The 20,951-nt window shown below is 41.1% G+C and overlaps 3 protein-coding genes across 4 annotated transcripts in view; 1 reads left to right on the top strand and 2 right to left on the bottom strand.

The window, feature by feature from the left end:
• Window positions 1–2,260, top strand: part of glis1b (GLIS family zinc finger 1b) — a 103,650-nt gene extending 101,390 nt beyond the window's left edge. For both annotated transcript variants that reach the window (XM_008283909.1, XM_008283908.1), the window contains exons 9-11: window positions 822–952; window positions 1,785–1,940; window positions 2,026–2,260. In XM_008283909.1, coding sequence (XP_008282131.1) covers window positions 822–952; window positions 1,785–1,940; window positions 2,026–2,162 — 424 coding nt within the window. In that variant the 3' untranslated portion in view covers window positions 2,163–2,260. The remainder of the gene's footprint in view (window positions 1–821; window positions 953–1,784; window positions 1,941–2,025) is intronic.
• A 779-nt stretch (window positions 2,261–3,039) lies between these two features.
• On the bottom strand, window positions 3,040–11,380 carry elovl8b (ELOVL fatty acid elongase 8b). The gene is made up of 8 exons (XM_008283910.1): window positions 10,895–11,380; window positions 10,743–10,800; window positions 7,820–8,007; window positions 7,620–7,700; window positions 7,471–7,527; window positions 7,261–7,375; window positions 4,086–4,213; window positions 3,040–3,996 (listed from the first exon to the last, which is right to left on the bottom strand). The coding sequence occupies exons 2-8, from the start codon at window positions 10,798–10,800 to the stop codon at window positions 3,823–3,825; spliced, it is 801 nt and encodes a 266-aa protein (XP_008282132.1). The 5' UTR covers window positions 10,895–11,380; the 3' UTR covers window positions 3,040–3,822.
• Window positions 11,381–12,184: 804 nt separating this feature from the next.
• On the bottom strand, window positions 12,185–20,644 carry mutyh (mutY DNA glycosylase). The gene is made up of 15 exons (XM_008283907.1): window positions 20,467–20,644; window positions 19,339–19,463; window positions 18,406–18,445; window positions 18,244–18,317; window positions 18,123–18,164; window positions 17,964–18,035; window positions 17,431–17,544; window positions 16,471–16,568; window positions 16,238–16,382; window positions 16,048–16,135; window positions 15,789–15,971; window positions 14,909–15,054; window positions 14,681–14,824; window positions 12,971–13,021; window positions 12,185–12,880 (listed from the first exon to the last, which is right to left on the bottom strand). Exons 1-15 carry the CDS (start codon window positions 20,570–20,572, stop codon window positions 12,734–12,736), a joined length of 1,575 nt encoding a protein of 524 aa, XP_008282129.1. The 5' UTR covers window positions 20,573–20,644; the 3' UTR covers window positions 12,185–12,733.
• Between the last annotated feature and the right edge of the window lie 307 nt (window positions 20,645–20,951).

Here is a 20,951-nt window from a genome sequence, read left to right as displayed (position 1 = left end):
GTGCCTTTATTGGATCGTGTTAGTGAGAGAGAGAAAGGAAAGTAGGGAAAAGAACATTTGAGAAAGGGTCGTGAGCGGGATTTGAACTTATGACCTCCACATTGGGACTGTAGCCCTACACATAGGACACTAGCTCTACCAGGTGAGCTATAGCAGCAGCCCTATAGTACGACTTTTTTATTTCACGCCAAAACTCAAAATGACTTTTCTTTGTGAAATACTTTCCTCAGCAGAAAGCAGAAAGATAAATGAGATTAATCAGAAACAAAACTTTACCTCAGCTGCAGCTCAAACACACTTTTTACAGTGTACTGAGTGACAAACATACAATACACTGAAAAAAAATCTGTACTTAAATCATCAAAAATCACAAAACCTAGAGTCCACAAAATCACAAACACGTTAACTTCATCCTCCTTCACTCAAAAGTCATGAATGTAAAATCTTTTTTCCCAGTCCAGGCCACAAAGTCAAGGGTTACTGCACTGGTGTGTGTGTGTGTGTGTGTGTTCACTTAAATGCACACTCGGCTGTTTGTTGACTTAAGATCATAATATGTGGTAGGAGGACGATTACGTGTGGGGAGCCCAAGTTTCCACACGCCTCGAGTGTTTCTTCTTCTGCTGTGTGTTTAGGATCACAACCGCTCCGCTGGGTTTGTCGGATCATGCGGTTAGCGGGCCGCCTTGTAGCTCCGGCTTCGGTTGAGATGTCATGAAGCATTATAATGAGAAATGATGGAGAGTCTTCAAGGGAAGCAATAACAGTGGACTGACAGCTTTAGATTCATGGCTCAGCCGTCCTGTCTGTGTCTCCTGCAGGGTGTCGGGTCCCCTCCTGTCTCCTGGGATGAAGGGAACGCCGACGCCTCCTCCTCCGCTGGAGAAGCAGCACATCCACCAGCACCACAAGCCCTACGCTCACTATCACCATCATCAGTCTGCCAGCGACGGTAAGACTAACCCGGAGGCTTCTGGCCCAACGCAGCCGAACTTGTTTCAGGAAATATGTTCTGGCTTGACGCTGAAAACATTCATCGGTGTTCCAATTTAATATCCTTAAAATGTTTCCTGTGGCAGGTGATTCACTAACAGGCAGCCTGCGTATTACTTCCTGCGATGGAAGCGCCAGAACACTTGAATATAATTCAATTCTGAACACCCCTTGTGTTCTCTTTCAAACGCTCGCCGTACCACCAGACCCACATGAAAGGCCTCTGAGAGAGGAAGTCGTCTCTCGGAGCAGTGATACTGCCCCTGTGGCTCTGTCAGAACATTTTCAGGACAGAAAGAGATTAGAGTTGTAGAGACAGAGTGGGGAAAACCACATGCCGGAAGCCTTTTCCCTGCTCTGAATTAGCCAACAAAACGCTGGCTCATGTGTTCAGCTGTCTCTCAGCGTCCTAACGCGGCAGGCTCGGCTGTCACTCCCCAGCCTTTTTCCTAATGCCTTAAACACTGTTTTCCCTGTAAAGATCTACACATGGACGTCTCTCTAACCACGCTGTGGCCGGGGAGTTGCGTAAAAGCGCTCCAGGAAGGTTGCTTTCCCATTATCATGACTCCTGCGGTCGATTCTGAGTACAAACTGAGACGACGGGGACAAATGCAACACACTATGGGAGTTTATAGAGTTAGCACAAATATAGCATTGTCATAATTCGAGATCCACATTAGGTTTCAGCCGGATGGACGCTGAACTGAAACAACTGCCCATAGTCGCCGGTGGCAGCTGATCAAGTCTGGCTTCTATTTTTCTCCTCTACATCCTCCCTCGTTTCCTAGAATACCAGGGCAGCTTTCAGAGCTGCTTCCATTTCGGAGACTCCTACAGGATGGAGCAGACGGTCGGTGGTGTCCACGTCCCAGGAGATTCTCACGCCTACACAACCCATCAGCACAATGGCTTCCACATGTCGGGCAGCAACACTGGCTCTGCAGGTGGGGAGCTTTTTTTTTTTAATCTAATCATAAAAAGATCACCTGAATGATTGCTTTGAATATGAAACATTTCGTCATGTTCCAGGCTTCAGCTTGACCCAGGAGCTGCAGGGAGGCGCAGGGTGCCAGTTCTCCTCCAGCCCAGAGGAGAGCATCTTCTTCCCGGTGGGCAGCTTCGACCGCAGCTTGAGCCACATGTCGTCCGTCTACACAGAGACATAAAGCAACACTGGAGCAGGACACGCTTCACCACAACTACTCCACAACTCCGCAGTCCAACTTCCTTCACGCTCACACTCTTAGGTCACCGCCTTAGTTCTAGTTTCTTTTCCAGAATAACACAGGTCACATTGTAAATGGGTCTTAGTTGTGCACCAAATGGAAACCAGCAAAATGAAACACGTACAAATTTTGCAGGTCAGTTAAGCAGCATGTAATTATGACACTTAACTGACACGATCGGAATGGAAATTACAGAACTGTGGTTCCCAACCTTTATGCCTTATGACCCCTTAGAATAAAGAAAATCATCTACTTGGACCTCTCATCAGCAGCTGCAGCCACTTACAGCAAAAACATCTGATTTTTTTTATTTTTAGATGAATAATTTAAGGTTAATCTATTCTGTAATTACAAAAAAATGAAAGAAAGATTTAAAGAAAATCTAAAAAATCCTGATAATCAGATGTATCACCAGTATTTTCTCCCTTCACGTTCTGTTAAAGGTGCACTTTACCAGTTTTATGATAGGTTAACGTGCACTTCTGTGGCTGTGAAGGAAGTCTTTTTTTATAATATTTCTCAGTTTCTGCTGGATCAGTTCAGAATATCTGTTGTTAATCTGGCTCTTGCATAACAAAAGTACAATGCCACTTGCTGGAAGGTCCCGTTTTAATCATCTTGCAACACTTTTTTTGATTTCTCTTGTGATTCAGACCTGCAAGTTGGGAACCAGCAGGCGAGAAGAAGTTTCAGTATTTAAAGAGAAAGATTTAAAGTGTTTAATCTGTTTCTGGCTGTGAGAATTTTTATATGATACGATACGAGACACAAAAAATGAAACGGACACGAAGGAAAAACAACATCTGGCCATTCAGCAGTTACACAGCTGATGATCTTTTCTGATTAGTTTCACCTTTATTGTCCAGGAACTCATCACGTACAGGGACTTTAATACATCGGTGCTAGAAGTTGCACACTTAAAGTTCAATCAGACTTTGCTTATTCATGCAATACCTTCAGTTTTACTATATAAACCATAACACTCCTGAACAGACTCCAAATCAATCGTCCTCTCCCTCCTCTTTGTGTTTTTTTTTCTCTCTAATCTACATCTTTCAATCTGTTTTAGACTGAAGTGTAGATAATAATATATCATTTTTGCTGTGCTGTTTTAGCAGTGGAAAAAAAAAAAAGACGTTTGCATTTCTGTATTTTGTTAAGTGTTTTTTTTTTTTTTTGCTTTTTGGATTTATCTCTGGAGGAGGGTTTGGCCTCATTAATTCTGCAATAATGCAGAGAAACCAACCGACTTTATTATTATATGTATAAAATGTACAGTTTGTTTACAGCAATCATTTGAATGTTTGTCATTTCTCAATTTAAGAAATAAATAACTGAATGATCACACAATTGTTAACATTATTTCGTGAGGTTTAGAACGCTTTAACTGTAGCACCCTGGGAAAAAAAAAGAAAAAGGAAACCCTTCAGATTGTGGGGAGGTTGTGCCCTCTAGTGGACACAGATGAATACTGCAGACGAAGGAAAAAAAAACCTAATTCACTGTATAAAACCCTTCCAGCTGACACAATACTCTCATGTCAGCACTTCTCAGAAACCCTCAGTGTGTTTGGTTATGTGTAACGCCTCATCAGCGCACCTCACTTCTGCTTCTGCTTCTTCCTCTGGCTGACGTAGCTCTGATAGTAGAAGTTGCTGAAGAGGATGATGAGGGTGACGCAGTAGCCGAACACTAACAGGTTCATGGAGTCGGGGAAGTCGCAATCCGCCATCAGGTTTTGGCCGGTGTACAGGAGGAACAGCACAAACTGCACCTGGAAGGGGCGGCAGGCAGAGTTCGCATCAGCTGGAACATTAACACGTCCATTTGTAATATCGGTTACAGAGAGCTGGAGGTGCTCACCAGCTGCAGAGATGTCAGGTAACGTTTCCACCATAAATACTTCTGCATGTGAGGCCCGATCGCAGCCAGGCCGTAGTAAGCGTACATCACCACGTGAACGAAGGTGTTGACCAGGCCGATGAAGAACGCTGCAGGAGGTGGTGCACACGAAAGAAACATTTTAGAAAAGGTATTTAAAAAAAGTTAAATATTAACTATGCATTTTAATTTGTGGACCATGCGTGTACATTGAAAATATTATTACTCGTGAATGAACAGTCATTTAAATGCCAAATGATTGTATCACTTATCAGTAATAGCATTACTTATAATCTCACAAATATCGACAATCAAAAACAAATACAGAAACACTATATTGAAAAAAACAGGCCCGAAAGTAGAAAGTCAATGCAGCAAAAGTGAAAACACCTGTGATCGCTGACACACAAGTTAGAAAACTGGAACTAAACTATAGCACTTCTGTGATTTCCACTTGGCCAACTGCAAAAATATGGCTAGAACTTCCTGTTTTGGAGCTACAGTCATCCTCAGATTTCTTCATACCCTCCCATTAAAGAAGGAAAAAAACTGGTGTCACTGAAACAAGTAGAAATTGACAAAAGTAATAACAAATAAAAATTTAATGAAAATCATGACGGTGCTTTTGAACTGTGGTTCAACAGAAATAAAAATAAAAAATGTTTTAAAAAACAACAACAAGCATGATGGGACCCGAAAACTAATATTTCGTTGAGCAACCCTTTGAGCCAAACACTGCAATCAAGTGTTTTCTGTAACTCTCAATCAGACTTCTGCACCTGTTGACAGGTGTTTTGATTTTGGCCCACTGCTCATCAGCAAAGTGCTCTAATTTGTCCGTGATGGTTATTTATTTTTAAACTATTCTTTTCAACAACAACTCAAAAGCAAAGTTTTATTTCACTAAATTATAATTTAGCAAATTTTTATTTATTATTACTTTTTTCAGTTTCTAGTTATTTGAGTGATTATTGTGAATTTTGCCTTTTCTTTAATGGAAGGGTCTGAATACATTTGAGGACGGCTGTATGGGCTACAACATGGCTCCACATGGAAAAGAATTGCCAACAGAAGCAAAAAATCAGATTGTTGGACTTCACAAAGATGTAAAAAAAAACCCAGAAAGTTCAATAACCAGCTAAAAAAAAAACAGTTAAACACAGTAGCAGCAGTAATCAGGAGATACTAAATGAGGCATAGCAAGGAGCTGCAACGTCCAGCCTCCTGAAATGACCCCACGAACACAGCACCACTTTCACAATCTACCTCCATAAAACAGAACAGCAAGTGCTTCAGACTTGGCACAATAAATATCAGTAGAAGTCTGCTCAAACAGTGTGAAGGTCAGTGACTAACATCAACCTCTACGGACGGCGTACAAGAATAAAACCGTGTTTGCTCTTCGTTGCAAAACTCACTCGACAAAACTTTGCTCACAGAAAGTTGAAAGGATAGTAGTGCCGCATTCTTTGGTCACATGACTGTCAGATATGTGTGGCTCACATGGGTATCCCACATGTTTGAACCTGCCCAGCCCCACAACTGTCAATGCATAGTTCTGAGTGAATCACATGGTGGGAGCGTGATGATACAAAGCTGCATGACTACAAAAGGTGTTGGGGGAGATGACATTTATAGATAACGCCATGAATACCTGCGGTCAAAGCAAAATACTGGCTGACAGGTTGACTTCCAGTCTGCGGAAGCTTGAAGACGAGAAACATTCCAGCAAGCTAGTGATGCAAAACCACGCAACCTCGACAGGTATGTCCCCGAACTTTAATCCAACACAACACCTGTGGGGACTTATTAAGAGAACGACTTGGCAACACAGCAGATAGCAGTGGATAGAAACAGTCTCTAAAGAATGGCAGAACATCCATCCATTATCTATACACCGCTTAATCCTCACTAGGGTCGCGGGGGGCTGGAGTCTATCCTAGTTGACTTGGACAGGTCATCAGTCTATCGCAGGGCCACACTTTGAGACAGACAACCAAGCACACCCACATTCACACTTATGGACAATTTAGAATCACCAATTAACCCAGGGGTGTCCAATCCTGGTCCTTTAGGGCCACAATCCTGCATGTTTTAGATGTGTCCCTCTTCCAACACACCTGATTCAAATGATCAGCTCATCATCAAGCTCTGCAGAAGCCTGATAACGATCCTGATCATTTGAATCAGGTGTGTTGGAAGAGGGACACATCTAAAACATGCAGGATTGTGGTCCTAAAGGACCAGGATTGGACACCCCTGAATTAACCTTAACATGTTTTTGGACTGTGTGGGAGGAAGCTGGAGAACATGGAGAGAACCCATGCTGCACCCTAAACCTAACCACGCAGAAAGGGTGTCCTCACCGGGACGCAAACCGGCAACGGTGCTAACCACCGAGCCACCTTGCAGCCCATGGCAGAACATCCATCCATCCATTATCTATACACCGCTTAATCCTCACTAGGGTCGGCGGGGGGCTGGAGTCTATCCCAGGGCGAAGGCAGGGGACACCCTGGACAGGTCACCAGTCCATCACAGGGCTACACTTAGCGATAGACAACCACTCACTTTCACACCTACGGACAATTTAGAATTACCAATTAACCTCAGGTGGAAGGTGGAGAACCCGTAGAGAACCCACGCTGCACGGGGAGAACATGCAAATTCCACGCGGGAAAGATTCCGGGGCCCCCACCAGGACGCGAACCGGCGACCTTCTTGCTGCGAGGCAACAGTACTACCAACTGCGCCACCCTGCAGCCCCATGGCAGAACATGTCTGCAGAAATTTGGTTTTGTCCTCAAAAATAAAGAAGGTACTGAAAAAATGAAAGGTTTGAATTCCAGTAATGGCTCTGGTTGCACTAAGTTCCTACTGTGGGGTCTGTATTATTAGTAGGGCGCATTTAAAGTGCTAGTTTTTAATTTTACAGAAGTGCAAATACACTACTGTTCAACTCACAACTGTAAGGAGGTACAACATTACGCTCTACACCACAGTGGAGCGCTCACTTCTGTTGTAACTTGTAGTTTCGGTTTATTGCTCATTTATTGCTGGTTCAAGTAATCTTATGTGATTATTTGGAGGCCAGACAGCAACCTTTATCAAGGTCACACAACTGATATTTTGCTACTGCTCAAATGAAACGACTTACACTGTCCTCCGGCCACATACTTGATCCCCAACCACCAGTTGAAGATCATGGTGCCGTGATGGTACACGTGAAGGAAAGTCAGCTGATTGTTCTTCTTCCTCAGGATGAAGAAAATCTGCTCGGAAACAGAGCAGAAGCAGATATTTTATTATAGTCCTGCAGCGTAGCCCTTCTAGAAAACTGACACAAATGTTGTAACAAAAGGCGTACCGTGTCGCTGAGCTCTATGACCTTGGAGAAGAAAAACCACCAGCACACTTTGGCCATCTGAGGGAGGACATGATATGATTCCAATGTGAGTGAATTAAACTTCTGTACAGACAAAATGATCAGACACATCCAGCGAGGGACATTCTTACCCTCATTGCCAGCGGATTGGTGCTGTAGTCTACAGGCTGACAGAGGAGGTTATAGCTGGAGAGCCACGATGTGACAAAGAACTGGAAACATTCAGAACAAAAAATTTATATCATAACACAAGCAAACGATGAAATAAGGACAACTGGAAATGTTTAAATCTGTCTGTTTTCAGTCATAATGTCATTTGTGAAAACCACACCTCGTAGCACATGTACCCCGACAGGCCAACCATGGCGAAGTTGTAAACAATGAGAACTACTTTGAGGTCAACGGGTTCTCTGTGTTTCATCAGACGAGGTCCGGCCCAGACCACAAAGAGGTAAACCAGGAAGATGAGCGCCACCGGGACGGGGGAGTAGACCAGCAGCCACGGGTCCGTCCTCTTGTCTGGGAGGATGACACAGCTCTACATCAGGGACTCAGCCAATCATTCACAAATTCACAAATAAATGACAGGAAAGCATGTCGAGGAGTGAGTTTTAGAAGCTGCCTTGATTTCACCAAACTTAGTGCGATGTGTTCGGTTTTGACCGTGAGCACACTTAAACTTGGGGACAAAATATGGTGTTTTCTTCTGAAAAAGTCAACCAAGAATCAACAGAATTAGAAGCTGCTAGAACACAGGTAGCAGTGTCTGAAGTGTTTTACATCACCACGGGCTGAGAGGCTGCTGTGTAAGAAGGAAACCATTCCTCTAGGAGCACCACTTTAAGGCTAGATTGAAATTTGCTGCTGATCACATGGACAAAGAAAAGGCCTTCTGCAATAAGGTTCTGTGGTCAGATAAACCCGGTTAACAACTGCCCTACCAAAGGGATCAATAAAGTTCTATCTGGATCTGCGTTCTATCTGAATCTGAAACAAAAATTGAGCTATTTGGCCACAAAGACCAGAAATATGTTTGAAGGAGATAAGGTGAGTCCTTTAACCCCAAGAACACCAAACCTACGATGAAGCACGGTGGTGGCAGTATTATACTCTGCGGCTGTTTTGGTGCCAGGAAAACTGGTGCTTTATACAAAGTAAATCGAACATTGAAGAAGAAGAAATACCTCTACGTTCTTCAGGAAAACCTAAAATTATTAGCCTGAGGGTTGGATCTTGGATGCAGTTGGGTGTTCCAACAAGACAATGACACATCAAAAGTGGTAGAGAAATTGCTAAATCAGGCAAGAATTAAGGTTTTAGTCTCTTAAGTCTGAACTTAATCCCATCAAGAACCTGTGGACTGTGACGGAGAAACAAGCCTGTGATAGAAAGCAAACGAATTTAGTTAAACTGCACTAACTCTGTTAAGCGGAGTGGTCAAAGATACAACCAGAAGCTACCTAGTTGAGGTGAGAGTGGCCAAAGAATGGCTACCTATAAATAGCATTTCTGTATGTATATTTTTGACCCAAGAGATTTTTCCAGATCTATAACAAATGTATAAAAAAAATCTAAATGCATGACTGTTTTTGTGTGACGAGGACGATCAAAGTGTTTCGATGATTCCTTCACAGAAAATTAAGACTTATAGGAGTCGTTGGAAACTAAAGCCTGCTATGATTTGCAATGGCTTCAAAAGTAGGTAAGTAGTTTTTTTGTAAATTTGAACAACCTGATTATTAATAGTGACGCATCAGTGTGTCGGCAGCATGTTCCTGCTCTAGTTGCTGCTGTTGAAGAATTTCACCCATAGTCCTCGTACGATGTTTGCTGTAGTCGGGTGTTTATTACTATTCAGGTACACGGTGGGCTTTACCAACACAGAGTCTGTGAAGGTAAGCCGAGCCAGAACATTTGCAGAGCTACATATTTTATTTTTAGTATCATTAGTAGTGGTAGTTTAGTACATAGTTGCTAATCAATGACATGAAGTGAGAGAACAATCAATAAAAGGTGAATCAAGGGGGTCTGGCAGACGGTTGCAAAAGGTAAGGGAACTGTCAATAACAATGGAATAACGAGTGACACTAGGGTCGCAAAAGATGTGCTAATTTCTTCATCACTGCAGATACTTTAAACTATTTTATATACAGTTTTATAGCCATGGATGGATAAATCTGAGGACTCGTTACCATTAATGTGGTGAAAAGAAGACAAAACTAAGTTCTGATGAACAAATCTGTTTACAGTTTCTGGTTTGTCTCTAGTCTTTGATTCTTACCAACATATTGGATCACTTGAACATTCATTGAAATCAAACCACAGCAGAGGTTTCGAGGGGGGCAGTTACTATTATGGGATCTGTTAGCAGCTCAACAAGTGAGATGTGACCCGGCTACACACTGTCTTTTGTAATACGTCACACAGCAGCCTGTTATTAGTACATAGATCAACTTTTGGCTCTCTCCAAAGAGATCCGTTTTAAACCAGTTTTGTTAATTAGATTTTCATGAAGCATATTAGGCGTTTTGATTTCCGTCGAATAAGGCAACAGACTTGTTGGCTTCCCTGTACACGGACTGATCATTCTTACTGAGAGGAATTTATGACAGCTCTTGCGATATGAGTCATGATTTTAGTGGCAATCGTCATTTTTGTATTCCTAACAATTAATTTAAAACTATGACTGGGTTTGTGCTGTAGTCTGTACCAAACAAGTTATTTACATGTGGAGAATATGACTTGTAGCATCACAATGCTTCATTTATGGCACACTGTGACATCTTTCACCTTTTTTTTTTATGTGATTTTTTTTTTTACAATTTCTACAATCCACCCACACAAGCCTTTTCTGAGCCATAAAAACGTGTTAAAGTCAGAAAGGCTTTAAACCACCGGTTTAATCGTTAACAATGTGTTATATTTTAAAAAGAAACGACAGCTGCTGGATCAACGTGGTGGATGAGGAAGTGCATATTTCCCTCTGAAACGTGGTGGCGTGGAGGTGGAAAGAGCCCTGAAATAGTCAAGTAAAACTGTACTTAAGTGCAGTACTTGAGTAAATGTACTTAGTTACTTTCCACCACTGGTACAAGCCACAAAGCAGTCATTGTGGAGTCAAACAGAGGAGCAGCTCCCACACATTTATCAGACACACAAGGCTTTCTTTTACTCTGGTCATCTGTCGTACAACTGCAAGGAGCAGAAATGCAAAGAAAAAACTGGACATGTGGGAAACATAATTACTATCATACCTCCATTGTCCACTATCCTCTGGTGCACAGACAGGACACTTTGCCATGCAGAAGCCATCTGGAAGCAGGAAGGAATTCAAAGATTTTAAACAAGACAGACAGGAAAAAAAAAACAACCTCGGATTGTTACTCATGTGTTCAGTGGTGCTCACCTCGCAAACTGGTGGTTCAGCTGAGATGTTCAGCAGCGGCGTTGGAAAACCTTTGAACACTGTCTGGAGCCGCTTGTTGAATAACCTCAGGCAAAGTTGAACTTGTAAGCACGCCCTGCAGCAGCAGCAGCAGCAGCAGCAGCAGACACACTCAGATCCTGAGAGAAATGAATGAAGGCGGACTGGAAGGAAACAAAAGTACAGCAACGGACTCAGGAGGCTGGATACACCCTGGTACCGCGTAGAGAGCGTCCTTCATCCGACGAAGTTTGAATTAAGTGGAGAAACTGCTGAGGAAACATCGATCACTTCCTGTTTGTTCTGCTTCAGATCATCTGGCCGCTGGGTGGAGCCGCCAGGGGGCGCTGCGCACCGCCAAACTGTGACCTGCAGGGATTTCTGCTATTTGTTGCTTCCGCGTTGTGATCACATTGGAATGCAGCTGGATCCAGTTATTATGAAGTACTTACATAAATATTCATTTTAACGTCAATAAATGTGGCTCAAAATACATCCTGGAATGAATAAATGTGGCATAATGAAAATAAATAAATACAATTGGCAATAATTAAATAGGCCCCCTGAAAAAAATAAATAAAATAAAATAAAATAAATAAATAATTGGGAAATGAAAAATTCTCAAAAATAAATAAATGTAGACCCATGCAATTAAAGCAGTATCAATAAACAAATCTGATATTATAAAATTAATCCCCTAAAATAAAAAAAATGTCATAAAAAGAAGTCCCCTGAAATAAATTAATGACATAATCAATTAAATCCTCTAAAATAAAAAAGTGTCATTATAAATAAGTCCCCTGAAATACAAAAAAAGGAAACATTACAAAAAACTTCTATGAAAAAAATAAATGTATAATTATGAAAAAAAAGCCGCCCTGAAAATTAAATAAGTAACGAAAATGAAAAAGCAAATAAATAAATGTGACATTATAGCAGTCCCTTGAAATTAATAAATGTGACATAATGAAATAAGTCCCCTGAAATAATAAAAAACAATAATTTTGAAATGATTCCCCTGAAATAAACAGATGTCAATAATAATAACAACAACAGCAATACTAACAATAATAATAATAATAATAATAATAATAATAATAATAATAGTAATAAAAACTGAATTCTAAATTAAAGGTGACATTATTTAAAAAAAAAAAAAAAAAAATTTAAGTTCCCTAAAATAAGCAAATATGAAATAGAAGTTTTGAAATAAATTATTGTGGCATTGCTAAAAAGCAAACAAACAAACAAAAAATGCCCACAAAGAATTATTTTTTTACACATTTTTTCGTTAATATATTTATACATTTATTACAACATGAGAAAAATTGTGTAATTCTAATACAAATATATGCTTAAGTAGAGCACAAAATAGCAACTCTTTTAAAAACATATTGATAATAATCTTGGTTTTTGGTGGAAGCAGATCAGCAGTTCAGTCAAAGTTGTTACTATCATTATGTTTTCTACCTTTTTATTGTTGTACACTGTTGTACAGTTTTATTGTTGTTTTGTTTATTGTAAAATATATGACAGTTATGTTACATACTAGGTGTAAAACCACATAGTTAGTCGACATGAAGGAAGTTAAAATCCTGCGACAAATAGGCTAAATAGCAAAAACTTACAATAAAAAAAATAAAAAAATAAAACATGATCTACTTTATGTCTTTAAAAACAACCCAGCTGATGCATTACAGTCTAACTATTTAAAAACTGCTCCATGACACCACAATAACACCTGGAAGTGGACAGAGTGGTGATACTTCAGCATTAAGGCACAAATACACAGGAAGGCACCATGTGGGCCTTTCAGGAAGCCTAACAACATTCTTCTTTGACAGTCTTGAAGAAGGAGCTGAGTGAAAGTTGTCTGCCTCCGGTGTTGGCTGCACTCAGTTTCTGCTTCTTGGACGTCTGCAGCTTCTTGTCGTTCTTCAGGCCCGTCTGCTTTTTCCTTTTTCCATCCTTAGTAAGACAAACAGAGATAAATGACATAAATATGTTAGTAAAGGATTATAACATAAGCTATATTATGGAATATAGAGGAGAGCTTACCTTAGAGGTTTCCTCCTTCACACCGTCCACAGAATCATGAAGCTTCACAATCTGCAAGAGAGTTATTAAAAAGTTGATCCCACTTTTTGGCTAAAACCACATTAACCAGAGTACATCCCTGTTGAACTTGCTTCTAGTTGTCACCTACAGATGCTCCAAACAGCAGTGTGACATCACAGAGGAACTATTTGCGTTTCACATTGGAACAGGTTTTAACTTGTCAACAAAACAAACACAACATCACCAACCGCTTTTAAGGTATGGAGATCGGTTTGAGCCGTCGCCATTTTTGTTTTTTGGAGCCAGACATTCCAAGCGAAGTGTGGATCTGACTGAGAACTCAAGAGCACAACGCACCTGACAGCTACGAGGTAGCCCCGCCCTAAAGCTTATCCTGCTTTATCGCCTATTTGTACTCTACATGGGGCTGTAATTCACTAAATGAACATCATATTGAATTCAGACAGCCTTCAAACTAGCAACTGAAACCAGAAACCTATTAGAAAAACACTTAGTGGGGTAACAAGTCAAGTGAGAAGCAGAGTATTATTTTCATAAACATCTGTAGAATCTGAATGTTTTTGCACAATGACAGTCGCCCCCTGCTGGCTGACAGAGAGAACGCAGCTTTAAGGCTTTTATTCCATTGGGGCCATTTTCACTATGAGTACACATGTACTAAACAGATATGCAGAAATACACAATCATAGGAGCTAAAATATAATTTCAAATATAGTGAAAATCATACTAATAAACTGTACTGATGATTTATGCATATAAGAAAAGGCCATGTGTGTCTGAAATAGATGGTCAGTATGTGAAAGGATGTTCTGACTCCTCCATGTGTCGGAGCCTTTCATAGTCAAATCAAATGATATGATAGAACAGAACTTTATAGTCATTGTTAAACAAAAGTCAGTTTAGCAGCTCTTTAAATTAGCAAGATGTACCAAAAAAAAATCTCGTACAGAGTCTGAATGTAAACCTGAGGTGATGCAGCTCATAACAAGGGAAAAGAATCAGGTGATAATCAAACTTTAGGGAGATCTATGATGCACGTTGGGTACGAAAAAGCATCCTATTTATGTTAATGCTTTCTGTGAGCTCAACACCAGCTCGGTTTGTCGTAGGCTGCTCTGTGCTTTGTCAAATAAATGTATAAGTGGGCTGAAGATCGCCGACTCTGCTCCGTTTTTCTTTATCTCAGATGATTCTTTGGTGTTTAGAGGAATTCAGGGAGGGTGGTAGTCAGATTACAAACCCACAACACCATCTATGCATCAGCAAATCTAGGAGTCGCTTTTTGTTGTATGTGTATATTTGCGTGTGCGTATTTCCTTGTCTGGCGAAGAGCGAGGCCCAGTATTTACAGAAGTCGAGGTTGATCGGGTGTCACTGGTTTGAGAAGAAGCAGAGTTTTTCAGGTTTATATTTCAGTTTGAGTATGTTTTATCAATCTGCATTCTCACTTTGATCACGGAAACTTCTGATTGAAAGCATGCGTCACCACCAAACCTCAGATTTAGCCCCTCAGTGGCTTTCAAGCACAGCGACTAGTCTCCACATACAGTACATTTGTCCAGGTAGGCCGCTGCTGCACGCCTCCTGTGAGTGATAATCAAGTCCATTCTCGGTGCTGCAGGTACTGCTAACCTCAATTACACAGCAGGGGCTCTCAAAAAGGGTGTAGAAATAAAAAACAACACAGACCTTTTTCAGTCCTGTGGACACAGCGGCTTCCTGCAGAGCGGCTCGACTGAGCCACTGTGTGTTTTCAGTCTGCGTGTCACCCTCCGTCAGACGCACACTGTAAACCACATACGTCTGGTGGATGTGGGAGAAGACGTGAACCACCTGCAATCAGCACAGCGCAGCTACAGAAACGGCTTATTTGCACATAAAAGCGCTTGACGGATAGGTGTTGAATATCAAGCGTACCTCTCCCACGTACTGGAGGAGGCTCTCGGTCAAATTGGTTCCCAGTTTTCGGCTGATTTCATCACACAGAGCCCTCTTGTGTTTCATCTCAGAGTTTTCCTCCTCGAGCAGAAGACTTGGAAACTCCCACAGGCCTGCCAGCAAGCCTGAAAACACACACAACGCTTGCATATGTTCAATGTGTTCATGCAGCCCACCCAAATAGATGTAGTTTTTGTGTTTTTTTTTTATTTAATTTTTCTAACTGGAACCGACTTGAAATGAAGTCACAGCTGCAGAATGACAGCCGGCTTCCACACCTATGACTCACTCCTCACATCCTCAGTTTTTCTCAGTGATTCAAGGAGGAAAGTGAAATTGCATTTAACAGGGGCTCTCAGAGCATCTCCCAGCACAAAGAAGCTGCAGCAGGTGCTTCTCGGCTCGAGGACAGAGAAGTAAAAAAGTGGTCTGGAGCACCAAGTTTAATTCTCACCCTTTTGTTGTGAAGACAGACTGAAGTTTCAGCATTACTGAGTCTTTATCAGAGTAAAAATGGGCAAAGATGTGACGCAAACAGACATATTCAACCTAAATCTGGTGTGTAATTCTCTCTGGATAACTGGTTGGATGACAATTATACGCCTGGTTTAGATTAATCTATCCAATGCCTCTGGTCTTTGTCCATTCCAGACACAGTGGTGTTGAAACTTTAGTGTGTTTGCACAACAAAATGCCCAGAATTATACTTGAAACTTTATTCTAAGGATTAAGCAGTGTGCTCCAGCCCCACTTTTTGCTCTCTGATATTCTATGTATCAGGCCAGAAGTGACTGAGTTTTGCAGCCAACCCTTGACCAGCACAAACAGATCCTCCTGCAATACTCTGCAGAGCGCTGACCTTTGTTTGGTCTCTGGATCAGCAGATACTCGTCCCCTCCCTCCTCTCCAGGTCTGGTCACCACGCAGGTCAGAGTTCGCTCCACTCGTGGCGGCTTCTTCGCCGGCTTCCTGGGAAAGTTTTGAACGCCGAGCTCGTCGTCCCAGGGCTCAGAGGGACACAGCGAACATGTTCCACTGTTCGCTGAGGAGAACGAGAACTGTAATACCACGACTACAGAGAGATGTTTGAAGGAGAGAAGAGGAGGCAGGAGACTTACTGCAGTCTTCTATATCAGGCAGGTTTGCGGTCTTTCTGGCCAGTTTCCCTAAAAGCTTCTTAGAGTTTTGTTCTTGTTTGACATGAACCTGAACACAAGTAAAAGCATCAAATCACACAAAGAAATCCTGAACTTTCAGATCTTCTGTGTTTCTTTTCGGCACCAGTCAGAGCTTGAAGTCATATCAAACCTTGCGATAAGAGTGGCAGTGAGACTGGACGGGACACTGGCTGCACAGGGGGCCTTTAGGGGTGCAGACTCTGGCTCCCAGCTCCATCATGGCCTGGTTGAAGTCTCCCGGTCTCTCTGGATCCACCAGCGTGTTAGCTAGACTCCTGAAAACATCATTTTTATTTTAGTGTGTCACCATCCAAAATGATTTACATGTTTGCAAAATGACTTCAGTTTGGAGGCGAATCTCACCAAAGCGCCTCCGTCACTGCAGGACTCGTGCTGTCGGCTCCGATGGCTCTCAGGCGACACAGCACCCGAATCACATTGCCATCTACAGCTCCGGTAACCTTGGCAACAGAGATCATAGAGATAAATAGGGGAGTTTAGGGATCAAGTATGACCTGGTCTATAGAAGCACATAAAAGCTCTGGGGCCGGTTGCACAAACAGAATGTGAAGAAAGTCGGGCTCAGCTACGTCTAGCTTTGTGATAAACCTGTTGCTCCATCCAATCAGTGACTAGACACAGCTATAAGTAGCACAGATGATGTATGTCCTCTCTGACATTTTCTACCAGTTTACATGTCGATTATGTTTGCTATGATCACAAAGTCCTGTTTATAACTAACTTTAGCTGCGAAACAAGAAAAAAATCTGAACTTTACAGTCAGTATATGCATATTTTAGAATGCAAACAATTCAATAGCATAAGAAAAAAACAAGACTTCTGGCAGATGATGAGACAGTCAGACAGCTGGCAAAGAAGAAAAAGTGGAGGATCTGTCCTCCTAAAATCTCACCCAACAGCACAAGTTAAGGACAACGAGGTGTGTCAGGAAAGTTTCAGGACTGGTGTCACAAAAGATATATTTCAAATCCAAACTACAAGTTCTCCCCTTCTAAGCAATCCCCCTAGAGTCTAACACACTTCCCCAGCCTTCTCCGCCACGCCACCATGCACTCCTGGAACAATTCTTCCAGGATCCTCCACAGCTCTGTCGTCACAGCCATCTTTATGCCGTCCACGCCTTCAAAACAGGTCCCCTTGACGACCCCCTTGAGCTTGACGTGCTGGTTGATTGTCGGAAGGGGAAAACTTGTAGTTTGGGTTTGAAATATATCTTCTGTGACACCAGTCCTGGAACCTTTCTGACACACCTTGTACACCCCAGTAGTGCAGCAGACAGCGTATTCATGTCTCCTGACCAACCTGTCCCAGTGCAATAGAGCCTATAGCTGCAGCGGTGTAGCGTCCAACTCCAGGCAACTGTTTCAGCAGACTGTCAACTGTCCGAGGCATCTGTCCCTTCAGCTCCGACACCACCTACAAGGAAACAGCCAAACAAATAACTAAGGCTGAACGATTTGGAGAAAATATCAAATATTCTGGCACATATTGTGACTAGATTTGGGATGCGACTTGTTAAAGTTGTGCTTCAATTCAATATTCACTGTGGTACCAATTGAACATATATCATGGAGCATAAGACACCATCAAAAGAGTGATGATCACACAAAGAGGACAGCATGACCTGCTGCATAACGTACATCCTAATTTGCAGCAGGTGCACTTTGCTAACTGCATTGCTTCAAATTGTAGTTTTCATTTTAAATTGATTCATTGTGCAGCTGTACAGTTACCACTAAAATCACATATAAACAATCCACACAATTTACTTCACTTCAAGAAAGGTAGATACAAGCTACAGAAATGTTTGATGCAGGAAAAAGTCCAGCAGAGACCTTCTGCGCTCCTTCATGCAGTCTTTTTCCACGGGAGTAGTATCCGAGGCCCGCCCACATCTGGTTCACCTCCTACTCATTCATGAAAAAAATGGAATTTGTAGGGAATGCAGTTTTATTTATTCATGTTTAAATGTACATACTGTTTTACTCAATCACCTCTAGTGTAGCAGCTGCTAGATCCTGCACTGTGGGCCACCTCTGAAACACAACAAATACAGGGTCTGAATTACACATAATAACAATAATCCAAAATACGGAAAACCTACAAGACGCCCACCTTCATCCATTTGTTGAAGTAGTCTATCACTGTGGCAACCTGAGTCTGCTGCAGCATGATTTCTGAAACCCACACTGAAAAAACAGAAAGTAAAGCAGCCACTTAAAAGAGCGCAAGTAGCAGGTAGAGACACAAACATCTGTGAAGATTCTGTCTTCTTACCTGCATATGTTCTGATGTTGAGGTCTGATTCTGTCACAGCCTGCAGAGGAAACACAGGAAGCCAGTCAGGAGAGTTTTTACGTCGCTTCATGTGTGTCATTAAAAGATGAGCTACAGTTTCTAAAAAAGGCAACCAGACAGTTTTGCAAAGAAAAATGGGTTCAGATTGAAATGTCCAGATGTGCAAAGCTGATTGAGCTCCATCCACACAGGCTAAATGCTGTAATTGAGCCCACTTCTATGTGTTATATTTCAATTAATTGATGAATTTGTTTTAACTTTGACATTAAAGAGTCCTTTTTTTTTTGTAAATTCTTGTCAAAAAAGCCAAACTAAATTAATGACTCAACGCTAAAAAGCAACAAAAGGGAAAAATTTTCATGGAAGTGAATACTTTTTGTAGGCACGGCATATAGCTCCACCTCACAGTATTACTGACACATACACAAATCTGAAATTCTCTAATAAAAGATTCAAATAATGCAAGAATTTTCAATATTTATTTGCATCTTTTCCCTGTCATTGTGATTGTATGTGGCTTTATTATTGCTTTTCTTTAAGCAACTGTTGCACACAGAGTCACAGTTTCTGCCATGAAATTGAATTGGGAACAAAGCAGATGTGTTCAGAATGAATCCAGCATTTCTTTTTTTTTACATTATTCACAAAAGACTCAACATCATTTCTTATGAACAGTCAAAATATTTTTTTTACTCATGTGTAAGGTGTATTTTTAAGGAGTTTTCAGTTTTGCTGCTCAAATGCAACAATATTTGCAGTAGTGGACTCAGTACAAGCAAAAACCCATGCAATCATAGTCGCCCAATGATGAAAAAAACTGTTTCATTGAGTCTACAGGCTACAGTGGATGCTTTAGTTTGACCAACTAAAGATGCGTTGCGTTGAAGCAGTAAAACTAATAATAATAATTACCATCGTCCGCCATGGCAGCTCCCTCTTCTCCTTGTCGTACCAGTTCAGGAGCTGAGAGCGAAATCGCACAACATCAGCAGGATCAGAGAACGTGTGGTACGATGAAGACGCATCTGTGCTTTCTTCTGGAAGACAATAAAACATCATTTAAACCAAACACACTCTTTACAAGGCAAACTCCAAACCATAAAACAATCCAAACATACCCCAGGAAGAGTCAGATTTCTTAAGCACTGATGTAATGTAGAGCATTCTGGGTGTCAGGAGGCAGATTTTCATATCATAAATAAGCATTTTTCCTCTTTACGACTTCTCTGGAAGCCGAGGGATGATTTAAAATAAGTTGGTGCAGACATTTGGACTTTACTTCTTATATGAATGTGAACGTTAACAGAACATTTAATAATGATTCTCTACAACATATATTAACTAAAGCTGCAACTATTGACTATTTTTACTGCCTAATAATCCGTCTATTATTTTTTTAATTAATTAATTAGTTGTTTACTCCATTAAATGTGAGAAAATAGTAAAAATGTGCTGATTGAAGTTTCCCAAAATCCAAGATGATGTCCTGGAACATCTTTGTTTTGTCCACAAAACAAAAATATTCAGTAGAATTAAATGAGAACAAATATATAAAACTGGAATCTTACAATTTTCACCTTCTTTTCTTAAAAAAAAAACAAACAAACAAAAAAAACACTAGAAAATAATTGGCAATCACTTTAGTAGCTGACAAGTAAATATGTAATCAATGAATCACTGCAGTTCAGATCTTTATGGTGTTGTAACTCTGTGGCTGCAAAATTCACCACAGTTCTGACAAATATGAATTTAAAATGAAGCTGCCTTATTATTACAATGTGGCTGTTGTGTTATATTGCATTGCATTTATAGTATACAGTAGCAGGTACACTAGTAGTAGTGCAATAAATGAGTATAGTGGTAATGTGAATAATCTTAAACTCTGCAGAAAAAGAAGGTTTCAGAGTTTACGTGTACATTTCATGGTGTACAGGATACATAAACACGTTGTGCTGCCTCATATTAATGTGTATAAATGAAGTAAATCTGGCATTTCTATTAAAATCTACCAGGTTAAGCAACACGAGCAGCTCAGTTCACCTTGTTTCACAGCCGTCTTTGGCGTCTTCTGTCTCGGTGCTGCTGTTTCTGTCGCCTCCAGCGCGACTCTCTTTCCTTTCTGCATCGCTGAACGCAGCCTGCTCATAGTCAAACACCGAATACACACACTTTTATTTCATTTCTGTCCCTGCAGCTCTGCAGGCTTGTTTACCTCATGGACTCACTTCAGGCTCCCGCCACCTTCAGGAAGGAAGGACGCCGCTCGACCAATCAGCTGCAAGGAAACTGGGGACGTAGGGGTGACGTCATCGCTGGTGGGCGGGTCAAAATCCAAGTTATGTAAAAGTCACTTCTCTTATATTTATTATTATAGATCAGCTTCATCTTCAGCCTGGATTTAAAGATGTTTTCAGCCCAGATTTAAAATAAGAAAATTGTAAATAAATGCCCTAATTTAATGCAAAGATCTACAATAAATAACAACACTATGCATTTATTATAATTAATACATGAAACATTCCCAG

The sequence above is a fragment of the Stegastes partitus genome, unplaced genomic scaffold, assembly GCF_000690725.1.
Source record: "Stegastes partitus isolate 25-593 unplaced genomic scaffold, Stegastes_partitus-1.0.2 Scaffold332, whole genome shotgun sequence".
Taxonomy (NCBI): Eukaryota; Metazoa; Chordata; class Actinopteri; family Pomacentridae; genus Stegastes; species Stegastes partitus.
The sequence above is the reverse complement of the archived record's forward strand: the minus strand, read 5'-3'. Positions and strand labels throughout refer to the sequence as shown.